The following is a 14,328-nucleotide window of genomic DNA, read 5'->3' on the forward strand; positions in this document are numbered from 1 at the left end:
AAATAAGTTCACAAAGCGCTGTCTTTCAAAGAGCGATAAGAACACGTTTATCGTCTTCTTTAAGCTTTATTTCATTTTAGGAATCAACTGGTTTGTCTCCATACTATACACTTATACTCAAATCGAATTACTGCGCTATATTTCAGTACTTTTGATGTCGTTCCAAGGATTTTTTGTGGGTTGTTCCTATCTGTTTTCAAAGAAAGTATGTCGACAGTTTCAAAATAAAGTCAGTTTCTTCACAAATACAAATTCAAGTGAATCTTCATGCAAGCATACAGCAATCTCTTACTTGGGAGCAATTAAATCTTCCAAAAGCTTTTAATTTCCAAAAGGGCATGAACTAAAACTCTATCAAACGAAAAGGTTTTTATTAGATATGTAACATTGATGTGAAGTATGATATCTAACGTAAGATATGATAGCAAATTATACATTTCCTTTAGATATCCTGAGGGGTTTTTTTAACTGTACCCATTTATCCTTTCGAACATGTGTTTAATGAAAAGATAAATTCATTCTTGTGTTACAAAGTGAATGCTTGCGTTCGTACAGTTTTCTAATGCACTGAAATCACAATATGTGAAGTGAGATGACTTTTTAGGAAGAAGTGGAATCAAATCTTTGAATCAGACCAGTAAAATCGGAGCACTACTCAACAATACTCACCTATCGTAAAGACATCTGTCATTTGCCAGTTAAATAGCCTGTTATATTTTCTCTGAGAGTGGGAATGCTGCTCTCACATCTTGGACGATGATGTCCAAGAGGAACGCATAAACCGGTTGAGAGTAGGGTTAGTATCGTCGCAGGTGAGATCAGAATGTAAAAAAAGAGGAAGGGAAGAAATACCACGAAGCATTTTGTCCAAAGTTCGGATCTTTGTGGTTTTCGTCACTGTTTACAATTATCATTAAACGTACTTTTTAATGTATCATATAAGATGTAATTTTTTACGATGAATCCGAATTTGTTATTCATCTATTCTAGAAGAATTTTGCAAAAATGTTACAGGTGTTCAAAGTTTGATCATTTTCAGAATTTTCAGCCAATCAGAAAACAGCGCGTTCGCCTCTTTCATCATCGGGGTGGGGGTGGCATCGAGCTAAAGTAAACTGAAAAACATGAAAACATTCGCGAGCAAATTAAATATTTAAAAGCTACGAACAAAGCAACAGGAGTTGCTAGAAATAACAATCAAAACATTAAAATATACACGAGCAAAGTTAACATTGAAGTATTTGCAAGCAAATTACATATTTAAAAATTACGAACTAACCAACAGGAGTTGTTAGAAATAGCAGTCAAAATATTAAAATGTACACGAGCAATGTTAACAATAAAACATTAGCGAACAAGTTAACTATTTAAAAGCTACACACAAACCAACAGGAGTTGCTAAAAATAACAGTCAAAACATTAAAATATACACGATCAAAATAAACAGTGAAGAACATTCGCGAGTAAATTAAATATTTAAAAGATACGAGCAAACCAACAGGAGTTGCTACAAACAACAGTCAAAACATTGCTTTAAACAAACCTTTATTAGCTAAACAATTTCAAGAACGAAAGTTTGCACTACACTCTAGGATTTTATAAAATAAATTATCTTTCTTATATCTCCTTCTCCACATAAATTCACAAAGATAAGAGTCAACCATAGAACGGTATGTCCCACGCCGGCGTTTGTTTCAAGGCTTTAAAGATGCTCGGGTACTCTCGATGTGTTGATTACACTCAATTTGGTGGTGACACTCCTTGTGCACATGCACAGCTTCTTTGGTTACTATGGAAACAGAGTTCTTCGCCATGGTGATGTGTAAAACACTCTCTTCTAATTGGTTAAAATGCCCAAATTTTACAAGTTTTAAAGGCTAATAACTTTTTAATTATGGATTTATAGGGGAAATGAATTTCATTTTCATAGTGTACAAAACTTAATACATATACCAAATTTGAAAACAACTGCAACACAACTGCAAGCAGTGACGAAAGCAACGCAGATCCCAAAGTTCTAATAATTCACTCAAACTATCACCCTTGACTAGCACTTCATTTTTATCAACCCTGAAAGGATGAATGGCAAAGCAGAACTCACTAAGCAAACAGCTGTAACAAATACTGCTAGGCATTTTGTCCGGCTTGCGAACGATTCAATCAATTCGACGTCAGTCAATTGCTAACGCTAAATAAATCGTTAAAAATGTGTCATCTTTGAATCAATGTTTTAAAAAAAAAGCGCTTATTGTCTGTTATTTCTGCACTTTGATGAGCATTGTTTTAACTACTGGTGTGTTATATTGTTCTCACAACAGTTTGTAATCTGTTTTCTGCTGTACGCAAGGAAAATAAACTGAAAAAGTAAACTTGAGACAGTAGTCTCTAAATTGTTTTCGTGTTTTCATTTTCCGCGTAAATTTTTCAAATATATATGTATGTGAAAATGAAATTTTCCCAAAACTCCTAGAAAAATATTTAACTTTTTCTTGCTGTTCGGTGGAATTCGATATATTTCTTTCTTTCTTTTTTTTTTCTCTATAACTTAGTCAGAAGAACAACAGCATCCACCCTCCCGTCCCTCTATAAGTTGTGTGCATGTACGCACGAGTGGAAGCGCGTGGCTTAGTGGTTAGGGTGTCAGCATCATGATCGTAAGATTGTGGTTTCGATTCCTGGACCTGGCGACGCGTTGTGTTCTTGAGCAAAACAGCAAAACACTTCATTTCACGTTGCTCCAGTTCACTCAGCTGGCAAAAATGAGTAACGCTGTGATGGATTGGCCTCCCGTCCAGCTGGGGTAGACATACGCCATTAAAACCGGGAAACCGGGCCCATGACTCTGGTTAGACTTTAAAAGGGCGCATTTATTTATTTATTATGTACGCATTACGTGTTTTGCAACCAACGAACAAACAAAATTTAAATCTTCAGAAAAGCTAGTGGCCTCAATTAATGTAACAATTAATAAGTACATATAAGTTACATATAATTTTATAGGATTCGGCTAGCTAATCTATACAATTATATTCGAAGTGCAGGCGCAGGCGTGGCTGTGTGGTATGAAGCTTGCTTCCAGACCACATGGTTCTGAGTTCAGTCCCACTGCGTGACCCCTTAGGTAAGTGTATTCTACTATAGCCTCGCACCGATCAAAGCCTTGTGAGCAGATATGGCTAACAGAAAGTGAAAGAACCCCTTCATATATATATATACATACATACATACATATGTATGTATGTATGTATATATATATGTATGTATGTATGTATATATGTATGTATGTATGTATGTATATATGTATGTATGTATGTATATATGTATGTATGTATGTATATATATATGTATGTATGTATGTATATATGTATGTATGTATGTATATATATATGTATGTATATATATATATGTATGTATATATATATATGTATGTATATATATATGTATATATATATATATATATATGTATATATATATATATATGTATATATATATGTATATATATATATATATATATATATATACATACATATATATATATACATACATATATATATATGTGTGTGTGTGTGTGTATGTATGTATGTATGTATGCTCTTGTGAGATTTATTGGTCAGGGATAGCTTCCGCTAAAGAGGCACATTGCGAGATCGAAACACCGTAGTGTCTCGAAGTTCCGTTAGACCCATGAATAACGTGTTATGGACACACACCACTTTAAAGGTTCTCCAACAGCGAAGAACAATTGCGATCAGATATTTACGTTCAAATCTATCAGAACGTAATAAGAATGAGTAGATTCTTTATTGTCAAAACTAATAATTATACTAACAATATATTCAGTATACAAATACCTCCCTCACTGGGAAAAATTGCGGAATATCAGGTATTCTGCACACACTAACTACTAAAAGTGGAAAGAAACGTCGCTCATAACCCTCTCCACAGTCCAAGCAAGGTCAATAAGAGCAAGTTTTAGCTAATATATAGGTACTGGGCCCGGTGAAACAAAGGGAGAGACTCATGAATATCATACAAGTCTTACCCCAAATACCAAGACTAAAAAAAAAGTCACAGCTCCTTGGATTTTAAGAAGAATCGTACTTCCTCTCTGCGGTACGAAAACACTTTTGATCTATTTTCCAAAACTTACATTTGAAGACCCTGTCTCTTAGACTAAGGGAAGAAGGATAGAAATTATCCGAAGATTGCAGACCTTGTGTATAATGTCTGCATCAGAGTAAATTCCGCTAAAGACTCGCTGCAGGAGTATGAGACATTTTGGCATCGCTGATTCAATGCTGACTTATTTGACATCAGACGTTTTGATGTTTCCCTCGTTTTCAGCCTCATCATCCCTCCTCTATCTCTCTCTCTATCTATCTCTATCTCTCTCTCCCTCTCTGCACTCGCTCACTCTCTTTGTCTCTGTGTGTATATCTCTGCGTGCGCATTCGTATGTGTATTTGACTCCAGCGCCCAAAAGTGCTGTCACCAAAATAGACTTAATGTCCAGTCAGCCGTTTCAAATCGTGTCTGCCGAAACAGCTGCGCCAAATCATCTCATTCAGACACTGAAGCCAAGTGATGTTAAACTGTATGAGAGGTCATTTCTACCACCTAGGAACTTTCACACAATTAAATTTCATCTACCAAATCAAATTATACTACTCACATAGCTTTAGTCGACCCGAAGTAATGATCAGATACACTTGCCAAGCGGTATCGAACCCGAGACCACGAACTTACAAAGTGAAATTTTTTACGATACAACCTTGCCAGTACTCATGCACTGTTTATATTTCCTCAATGGATTTGTTGTTTGCATACGTATTCTTCAATAAGATTTGAAGAGTGAACAATATTTTTATTGCTATGAATCATGTCCTAGACACGGTTATTATAAAGTTCTATATCTCAGAAACAAGAAGCAATTACGATTAAGACTAGAAAATTATCATAATACGTCCACGCACATCAGTGTATACATATATGCATGCATACATTTATACATATGTCTATGTGTATATCTACATGCATATATATATGTACACATATACTTGCATATATATATATATATATATATATATATATATATATATATAGGCAGGTTAAATTGCATTATGCTAAGTGAGTGTTCAGTTACCTTGTATTGAAAATAAATGACGCAGTTAAATATAGCAGAAATAATAGATTTATGTACCTGATTTCATAGAGATAGGGGGAGAGGAAGAAGGAGAGGAAGAGAGGGGGAGAGGGAGATAGGGAGATAGGGGAAGGAAGAGGAAAGTGAAAGAAAGAAAGAAAGAAAGAAAGAAAGAAAGAAAGAAAGAAATATTTAGTAGTGTAAAATGTAACGTAGTAGCTTTGTCAGCGATGTACAGATACGTTTCCAGTCGTATCAATTGGTCTGCTTCTGTTTTCTGCCACAAATTGGTATCAGATATAAAGTGTTGGGGTTCGACACTGGTCGACTAAAATTTGAAGATGGTGTCCGAGTATGCCCGCAGTTCATTATCTGAAACAAGTAAAACAACAAAAGAATGAATGTGTGCATGTGTGTGTGAGAGAGGGGGTAGATAGATAGATAGATAGATAGATAGATAGATAGATAGATAGATAGATAGATAGATAGATAGATAGATAGATAGATAGATAGGTTTGATACAAAGGCTTAAGCTGTTTAACTATATACTGCATATAAAGCATTTTACAAATACGGCCTAGGACAGGAAAGGAAAAGAGATTTTATTGCGGGAATGTACCAAATGTATAATATATTGTCTACTAGATACTTGCAATAACATCAAATATGTTCTGCCAATCGTATCTGTTAAATCAGCACTTATATATGTTGGCGTAATTGGGGTTCATTTTAGTGCCCATAGCAACCCCACTGAATTACTTGTAAGACTCATCAAAGAAGACGCAAATGAGAACGCGGTTGGTTTCAGCGAGATGGAAGAGAATGGCCCTCCTAAGTAAAATGTGTGTATGACAGTCTAAGAAGTGTTTAAGGAGTAAGATATGATCGATGTTGGGGATGATTACGTAGTGATTCAACGTCCAAGAAGAAGAGAAATATTTTAGAGTATCAAGGAAATGAGCACGAGTTGAAAGTGTTTACGATGTGATATCAAAGCGTAAACAACGGAATGACCAAAATTTGTCGAGTTACCCAATGGAGCAGTTTTCTTTTATCTTTTAGTTAGGAGGAAAAGACAGCAACCATGACTCGTTATGAGGCCTCTTCTTCTGGAGGTCGTAAAATTCCAATGGGGTAATGTTTAATTTATGCCACTTGTAAAAATTAAGAGATTTAAATCAAAATGGTACTTTTTGGCAAATAGTTCAATCGGATTTTGTAGTACCAGATTGGTCGTCGCCTTGCTATAGTGATGTCTTTTGACATTGGTAAAGTCCTCTGTCGTCGTGGTTTCAACTTTCTGAAATTAAAGAAGTCCTTTAGATAGGTTCGACAAAGGCCGAACTCAGGACATGGTGAACTCGCTTAACTTCCCTTGGATAGATGATAAAGTTTAAGCTTCTATTAAGGGTGGGGGTCGCTCAGGATCCGAGCGAAGTAGATACATTGCGATTGTGATCGCAGCAGATAAGAGGATGTTAAGTGTGGATGAAGTAAAAGGCTGAAAAATGAGCAGAAGATTGGGGTCGTAGATAGTTTTTGAGGTAGCGATTTTATGTTCATCAGTTGAGTAGACTCTATCTCTATTTTTGAAAGGGTTGTTGGTGGAGCAATGGGAGACAGTAGACTGTGTGGCAGGATGTTACGGCAAAGATCGTCCAACAAGTTGTGCGTAGCTGCAGAAAAAGTCTTTTTGTTTTGAAGAGTAAAATATTATCGATTAGGCATGGTTGTGGTATCTGGTTTGCAGAATATGGTAAGTAACAGGTTTTTTAAAAAAAGGTAGAATAAAAGAAAATTCGTGATCGTCTTTCGTTGGCAAAGATTGCTTTTGTTGGTAAAGTATTAATTTTTTTAAGTTTGTGTGATGCTGGGAGAAGAATTTCATCACGTTTCGGATCGAGTCGTTTGCTGGAGGAAGAGAAAAGTTGCTCACGTCTCTCGTCTATCAAAGAATAATTCTTTCTCATTTTAGTACAAGGCCAGCAATTTTGAGGAAATAGAGAAATCGATTGCATCGACGCCAGTGCTCGACTAGTATTTATTTTAACAACCCTGAAGGAATAAAAGGCGAAGTCGACTTCGTTGACATTTGAGCTCAGAAATGTGCGGTAACGATTCTGCCGTTTGTTAAGAAAAATCAGTCAAAAACAAAATGCACATACATGTACATACATGTGCATATATAGATGCATGTATCTAAGCACCTTAAAGATATTTGTTCGCAATTATTTAACCGGCTTCAGAATTTTAATTGACAAGAATAATGGTTCTCAACCGGGGTTCATTTGACCCCTGGGAATCCATGTATGACTTTTGGGGGTCCACGCAAGCAAAATAATAAATCAGGGATACACAGTAGTATTTTAAGGGTCCATTAAAAAAAAATTTACTTTGTACATATTTATTGGAAGAAACGGTTAGGCTTCTTCCTCTAATGTTTTACACAGTTCGACCTGCACAAGTCAATGTGTGAATAAGAAAATATGAATTTTGAAAGAAACATCTATGTAACTAGTTTTTAAACATTGAATGGCTTTGGAGTCCATTAGAATAGAATAGCAATCAAAAGGGTTCCTAGATAAAAAAAAATGGTTGAAAACCACTGATATAGAACATCACCAACCATTCTTTAGGTTAATAACTAATACAGATCTTTGGAGAATCCACAAAGAAATTATCGGCTACATAAGTATTGCTTTCTGTTGTAACCATAAACATCGTATTTGTGGGAAAAGAAATTACAACTGTTTACTGTCAAAATAAACATAAGTAGAGGTTTCCTCTTGAAATATTTATAACGTCAGACATAATTGTCTCAGATTCAGTTACATGTGTTAGAATTGATGACCAGGTCTTTATAGGCCTTTTAATGCCAGCAACAAAAGTGGTAGCTTGTTTTAAAAAGAGCAGTGATTTCACTAGCCATAAGGGAGACGGAGAAACTGTATCAAGTTTTCTGCGGTAATTTCTTACTTGACAAGACACAAAATAAGCAAACACAAGCATTTCAAGATGTTCCGACAACCACTTCTTTCCAGATGCTTCTCGTCAGTCACTCTTTTAAACTTGTAATGAGTTAACTTACCTAAAGTTTATATCTATTAATTTTTTAACTTTTACTTGTTTCTGTCATTAGACAGTGGCTATTCTGGGGCACCGTCATGGAGAACTTTTAGTTGTATGCATAAACCCAGAACATACCATTTCTTTTAACCTTCGTACTTATTCTATCGGTCTCTTTTGCTGAACCGCTAAGTTACGGGAACGTAAGCACACTAACATCGGTTGTCAAGCGATGGTGGGGGAACAAACACTGTCATACGCGCGCGCGCGCACATACATACACACACACACACCACACACACACATATATATATATATATATACGACGTGCTTCTTTCAGTTCCGTCTACTAAATCCACTCACAAGGCTTTGGTCGGCCCGAGGCTATAGTAGAAGATACTTGCCTAAGGTGCCACGCAGCGAGATTGAACCTGGAACCTTGTGGTTAGTAAGCAAGCTACTTATCACACAGCCATGCCATCCGTTGGATATAAAAGTTCTAAAATTTACCAAGTAAATTCATTCTGAGTGAATGGTAAAACGGCAATAAGTTCTGGCTTCTATTTTCAGTTTAAGCATTATAATTTATAGCACAATTAAACTTTATTAAAAATATATAAGCGTCACAATTTAACATTTCGCCGCTGTAAAAGTCTTGAGCATTATAATTGCTACAGTAAGGTGGTGAGCTGGTGAAATCGTTACAGCGCCGGACGAAATGCTTTGCGGTATTTCGTCTGCCGCTACGTTCTGAGTTCAAATTCCGCCGAGGTCGACTTTGCCTTTCATCCTTTCGGGTTCGATTAAATAAGTACCAATTACGCACTGGGGTCCATATAATCGACTTAATCCGTTTGTCTGTCCTTGTTTGTCCCTTCAGTGTTTAGCCCCTTGTGGGTAGTAAAGAAATAGGTATTTCGTCTGCCCCTACGTCCTGAGTTCAAATTCCGCCGAGGTCGACTTTGCCTTTCATCCTTTCAGTTACGCACTGGGGTTCGATATAATCGACTTAATCCGTTTGTTTCCTCTGTGTTTAGCCCCTTGTGGGTAGTAAAGAAATAGAAGTATGTATTTCGTCTGTCTTTAGGTTCTAAGTTCAAATACCACTGAAGTCGACTTTACCTTCCATCTTTTCGGGGGTCGATGAAGTTTCATGATTTCAATGAAATCGACTTAGCCACTCGCCACAAATTTCAGGACTTCTGCCTATAACGGAAAGGATCATAATTGCTACAGAGCGTTAAAGCTATGGGAGATAAATAGCTAACTCCATTCACCAAAGTATCAAGGTAACTATAGATTACCCCACTAAGAACCCAAACAATTAAGAATACTCCCTGTACTTGATACTGAACTTTGGTTAGAGACTGTGAACAATAGAGTGCAGCTCCTCCACTCTTATTACATGAAACCTGTAACTTCAAAATATGTTGTTCACAAGAACTCAGCTTTGTCACACAACATGAAAATTAACATACTAATAGCAGACCTAGTTAGAATAATGAACAATGTGTCCCCAGTATGCGAACGCTGTGAAATGAAGAAACATATACAGAACTTCATACACCGCATGAAGTTCTCTGGGTATGATCAGAAAGATAGGGTTCGTGTATACAGGGGGGGTTAGAAAGAAATTAGATTATACGTAATGATACCATTATACGTAATGATACCAGTGGTACCTGCCCTAGATATAGAAACAAATAATGGAATAGAATACAAAGAGCTTGTGACAAAGCAAACAGGGCGAACACGTGGTATAAAACCGACAAATATCAAGGAGTGATGTTTGTGGAGGCCACAGTCCATGGAAAATTAGCCCGTAGATTTAGGAAAGCTCTGAAGGAGACCAAACTCAACATTAAAATTGTTGAAAAGCCAGGGAACTCCGTCAGATCACAACTATGTAGGACGTACCCGTTTAAGAATACCATATGCACCAATGATAACTGCATGGTATGTAGAATTAGCCCTGGTATTAACTGTTGAACTCGAAATGTAGTTTACAGCATAAGATGCATAGAAGGTGCTTGTAAGGACATGAACATGATGTACATAGAGGAGACGTCTAGGAGCATTGCGGAACGGATAAATGAACATCTAAGACAATATGATGACAGAAAACAGTCCTCCATACTCTACCAACATGCCAAAGACCACCATGGAGGTAACTTGGGTCAACTTGATATCTGCATCTTATCCAAGTACCCAAAAGACCCAACACTCAGACAAATACGGGTGTACGTCCTTATAAATGAAACTTCCCCAATATTAAATAGGAAATATGCACAATAAATACCATACCTCCATACCCACAGTTTACACAGGTAGAGTAGAATAGTTAGTAGACTGTTAGGTAGATAAATGTATGTATGTGGGTGTGAGTGTGTGTATGCCTTTTTTTAACCATTATTTTTTTGTTTCTTTTTTGTTAGGTATATAGACTATATAAACAGACACATATGGAGACACGGATCCACACATATAAAGATGCACATCCATACATACAAACATGGTACATAGTTACATAATACAGACACACAGATATGCACACACAAGGAGACAGAGGTGCATACATATACAAACACATGCTCACACACACATACATAGAAAATACACAAACACGGACAGGCAAACACATAAATACGCAGGATGCGTACATACAGATGCACACACACACATACATATGCATACACACACATATATACATACATACACATGCAAACACACATACATACGTACATGTATGTATGTATAGGCACACACACACACACACACTGACCCACACACATGCGCACAAACAAACAAAAGGGAACGCAGTGTAAATAACGGACAGAGTCAAGACTATTGGAAAGGTTGCAAGACGCAACGAAAATTTTAGAAAATAAAATAAGAAATAAGTGGAAATTTTACAGGTGAGTGTGTTAAATAATAAGGCACTAAAAGAGAATGATTCTCCCCAGACACAACAGAATATGCTTCAACACACGAACTCATATAAAGAATCTTGCAAACCAAATCCAAAAACGTGATATGGGAGATAACTTTACCTGATATTAATTAATTAAAGGGAATTACTTCCCTTTACTCGTATTATTTCCCTTCGTTACATTATCGCTTGGGCTAATACGATAGTCACCTTGATAAACAGGAAAATTCGGGTGATTTCTTGTTCCTACACACCTTTAATATTTTAATGATGATAATATTAATAATAATTTTGTTTTGGGATTTGGTTTGCAAGATTCTTTATATGAGTTCGTATGTTGAAGCATGTTCTGTTGTGTCTGGAGAGAGTCATTTTCTTTTTGTGCCTTATCATTTAACACACACACCGGTAAAATTTTCACTTATTTCTTATTTTCATTTTCTTATAGGACACAATAGATGATAATATTAATTATTGTTATTATTTATTTATTTATTCATTGGCCCAAAGAAATAAGTGTACCTAGGTACGCTAGCGAACACCATCATTTTGATAATGTACGTTTATAAACGAGAGACAAATGACAAATAAACGAAATATAATGAGCAATTTTTAAAAAAACACGCATACGTAACTCTTTCACTCTTTCTCCTTTTTCCTTTCTTCTTCCCCTCTCTGGATGATGGATGGATGGAGCGCTGGATTAACCATTAAGCAAGATAAGCACGTACTTAGAATATAAAAGGAAGGAGAAGGACACCACAGAAATGGTAAATGGTTTATGGCACAAAAAAAAATCACTTTAAACTTACTAAAATAATATTTGGGATGCCTTTATCTCTACTAAGTATAAGATGCAGATGCATTACCTAAGATTAATTTTCAGGATCTGATCAAAGACTTTGCAATTCAAAAAAGTAGGAGGAAACTTTTCAAATCTAAATAAAGTGGGAGTATACAAAAGTAAACATTATTTTCCCTCTTATTGTTTTGTTTCGTTTTGAAAAATAAAAATGTATTTTATGGTTGTTTGTCATTGTTTATTCTTTGAATTACATAATCTTTTATGGGGGCACCAAAATCTTTTTTAAGTGCCTAGGGTCTCGGTAGTCCTAATTCAGCCCAGACTGGCTAGATGGATGGACGGATCATCTTTTATCTTTTGTTTCAGATAATTAGACAGCGACCATGCTGTGGCACTGCTTTGAAGAACTTTTAGTTGAATTACTTTTTTTTAACTGGTTACTTATTCTATCGATCTCATTTGTCAAACAGCAAAGTTACAGGGATTTAAACACACCACCATCAATTGTCAAGCAGTGGTGGGAGACAAACATAGACACACACACACACACATAGACATATATATATATATATATATATATATATATATATATATATATATATAATATATATATATAAATATATATATATTGTTATATATTTGGAATGGTCATTGCCAGTTTAGCCAATAAAAACACACGCACTATATATTTGGTGTTATTTTGCTTCAGTGTTATTTATTTTTTACATTAATCTTAATCTTATTTCGGCCAGAGTTCTTTTGTCACACTCCTGTGACCGCATCAGTGGTCCTTTGTTTTCTTCTTTCTTATTCACAGGAGTGTGACGAAAGAACTCTGGCCGAAATAAGATTAAGATTAATGTAAAAAAGAGATAACACTGAAGCAAAATAACACCAAACATATAGTGCGTGTGTTTTTATTGGCTAAACTGGCAATATGACCATTCCGAAATATAACAATATCTGTTTCAACACATGACTTTACATAAAAGTTCTTGCACAACAAATATTTAAATATATATATATATATATATATATATATGAACCATGGGCTTCTTTCGGTTTCCCTCTGCCAAATCTATTCACAAGGCTTTGGTTAACCTAAGGCTATAGCAGAAGACACTTGCCAAAGGTGCTGTTGCTGTTGAGCGAACGGTCTTCATCTCAGAGCTTGCAAGATGGGAGAAGTCCGAAACGTAGTCCTTTGCTATTCGTAAGACCCGCAGAAGAGAAAGGAGGTCAACCCCCGACACCGAAAGCATCGACAGATGGACGAATGCGCATCCAGGCTCAGTGGTTGCGTAAGAAGTCAGGGACAAGAAACAGGAAGAAATAATGAGAAAAAGTTGGAGCGAAAGAGTACAACAGGGGCTGCCACCACCCCCATCCAGAGCCTCGTGGAGCTTTAGGTGTTTTCGCTCAATAAACACACACAACGCTCAGTCTGGGAATTGAAACCACAATCCTCCGACTGCGAGTCTGCTGCCCTCACCATTGGGCCATTGCGCCTCCACTTGCCAAAGGTGCTGCCCAGTAGGACTGAACTCAGAACCATGTGGTTGGAAACGCAAGCTTCTCAGCACACATCCATGCCTGCACTTATATTTTCTATCTTTTACTTGTTTCAGTCATTAGACTGAGGCCATGCTGGAGCACCGCGTTGAAGAATTTTTAGTCAAATGAATCGACCCCAGTACTTGTTTTCTAAACCTGGTACTTATTCTATTGGTCTCTTTTGTCAAACCACTAAGTCACAGGGACGTAAACACACCAACACCGGTTGTCAAGTGATAATGTGTGGGGGACAAACACAGACACACACACAGATATATATACATATGCATACGACCAGCTTCTTTTAGTTTCCACATACCAAATCCATTCATAAAGCTTTGGTTGGCTACAGTAGAAGACACTTGCCCAAGGTGCCATGCAGTGAGACTGAACCCAGAACCATGTGGTTGGGAAGCAAGCTTCTTATTTCTTTATTGCCCACAAGGAGCTAAACATAGAGGGGACAGACAAAGGGATTAAGTTAAATACATCGACCCCAGTGTGTAACTGGTACTTATTTAATCGACCCCGAAAGGATGAAAGGCCAAGTCGACCTCAGCGGATTTTGAACTCAGAACGTAGCGGCAGATGAAATACCACTAAGCATTTTGTGCGGCATGCTAATGTTTCTGCCAGCTTGCTGCCTTTCTCTTCTAATAATAGATCTAGCGTCTTACCACACAGCCACTCTTGTGTGTGTAAAACTAACAAAGAGCAAGGTTCTTTTCTTTCTTTAAATCGACACAGCTCTTATAGTTTGTGTTTATGTGGATCTGTTGATGTATGCATATATGTGCACACATTGTGTGTGTGGAGAAACTTTCACTTCTG

At 36.6% G+C, this 14,328-nt stretch overlaps 1 protein-coding gene across 1 annotated transcript in view; it reads left to right on the forward strand.

The window, feature by feature from the left end:
* LOC118762465 overlaps window positions 1-918 on the forward strand; it is a 2,812-nt gene extending 1,894 nt beyond the window's left edge. Inside the window, exon 1 of the mRNA XM_036501016.1 lies at window positions 1-918. This exon is cut by the window's left edge and continues 1,894 nt beyond it. Coding sequence (XP_036356909.1) covers window positions 1-325 — 325 coding nt within the window. The 3' untranslated portion in view covers window positions 326-918.
* The last annotated feature ends 13,410 nt before the right edge of the window (window positions 919-14,328 follow it).

The sequence above is a fragment of the Octopus sinensis genome, linkage group LG3 (genome assembly GCF_006345805.1).
Source record: "Octopus sinensis linkage group LG3, ASM634580v1, whole genome shotgun sequence".
NCBI classification, from domain to species: Eukaryota; Metazoa; Mollusca; class Cephalopoda; order Octopoda; family Octopodidae; genus Octopus; species Octopus sinensis.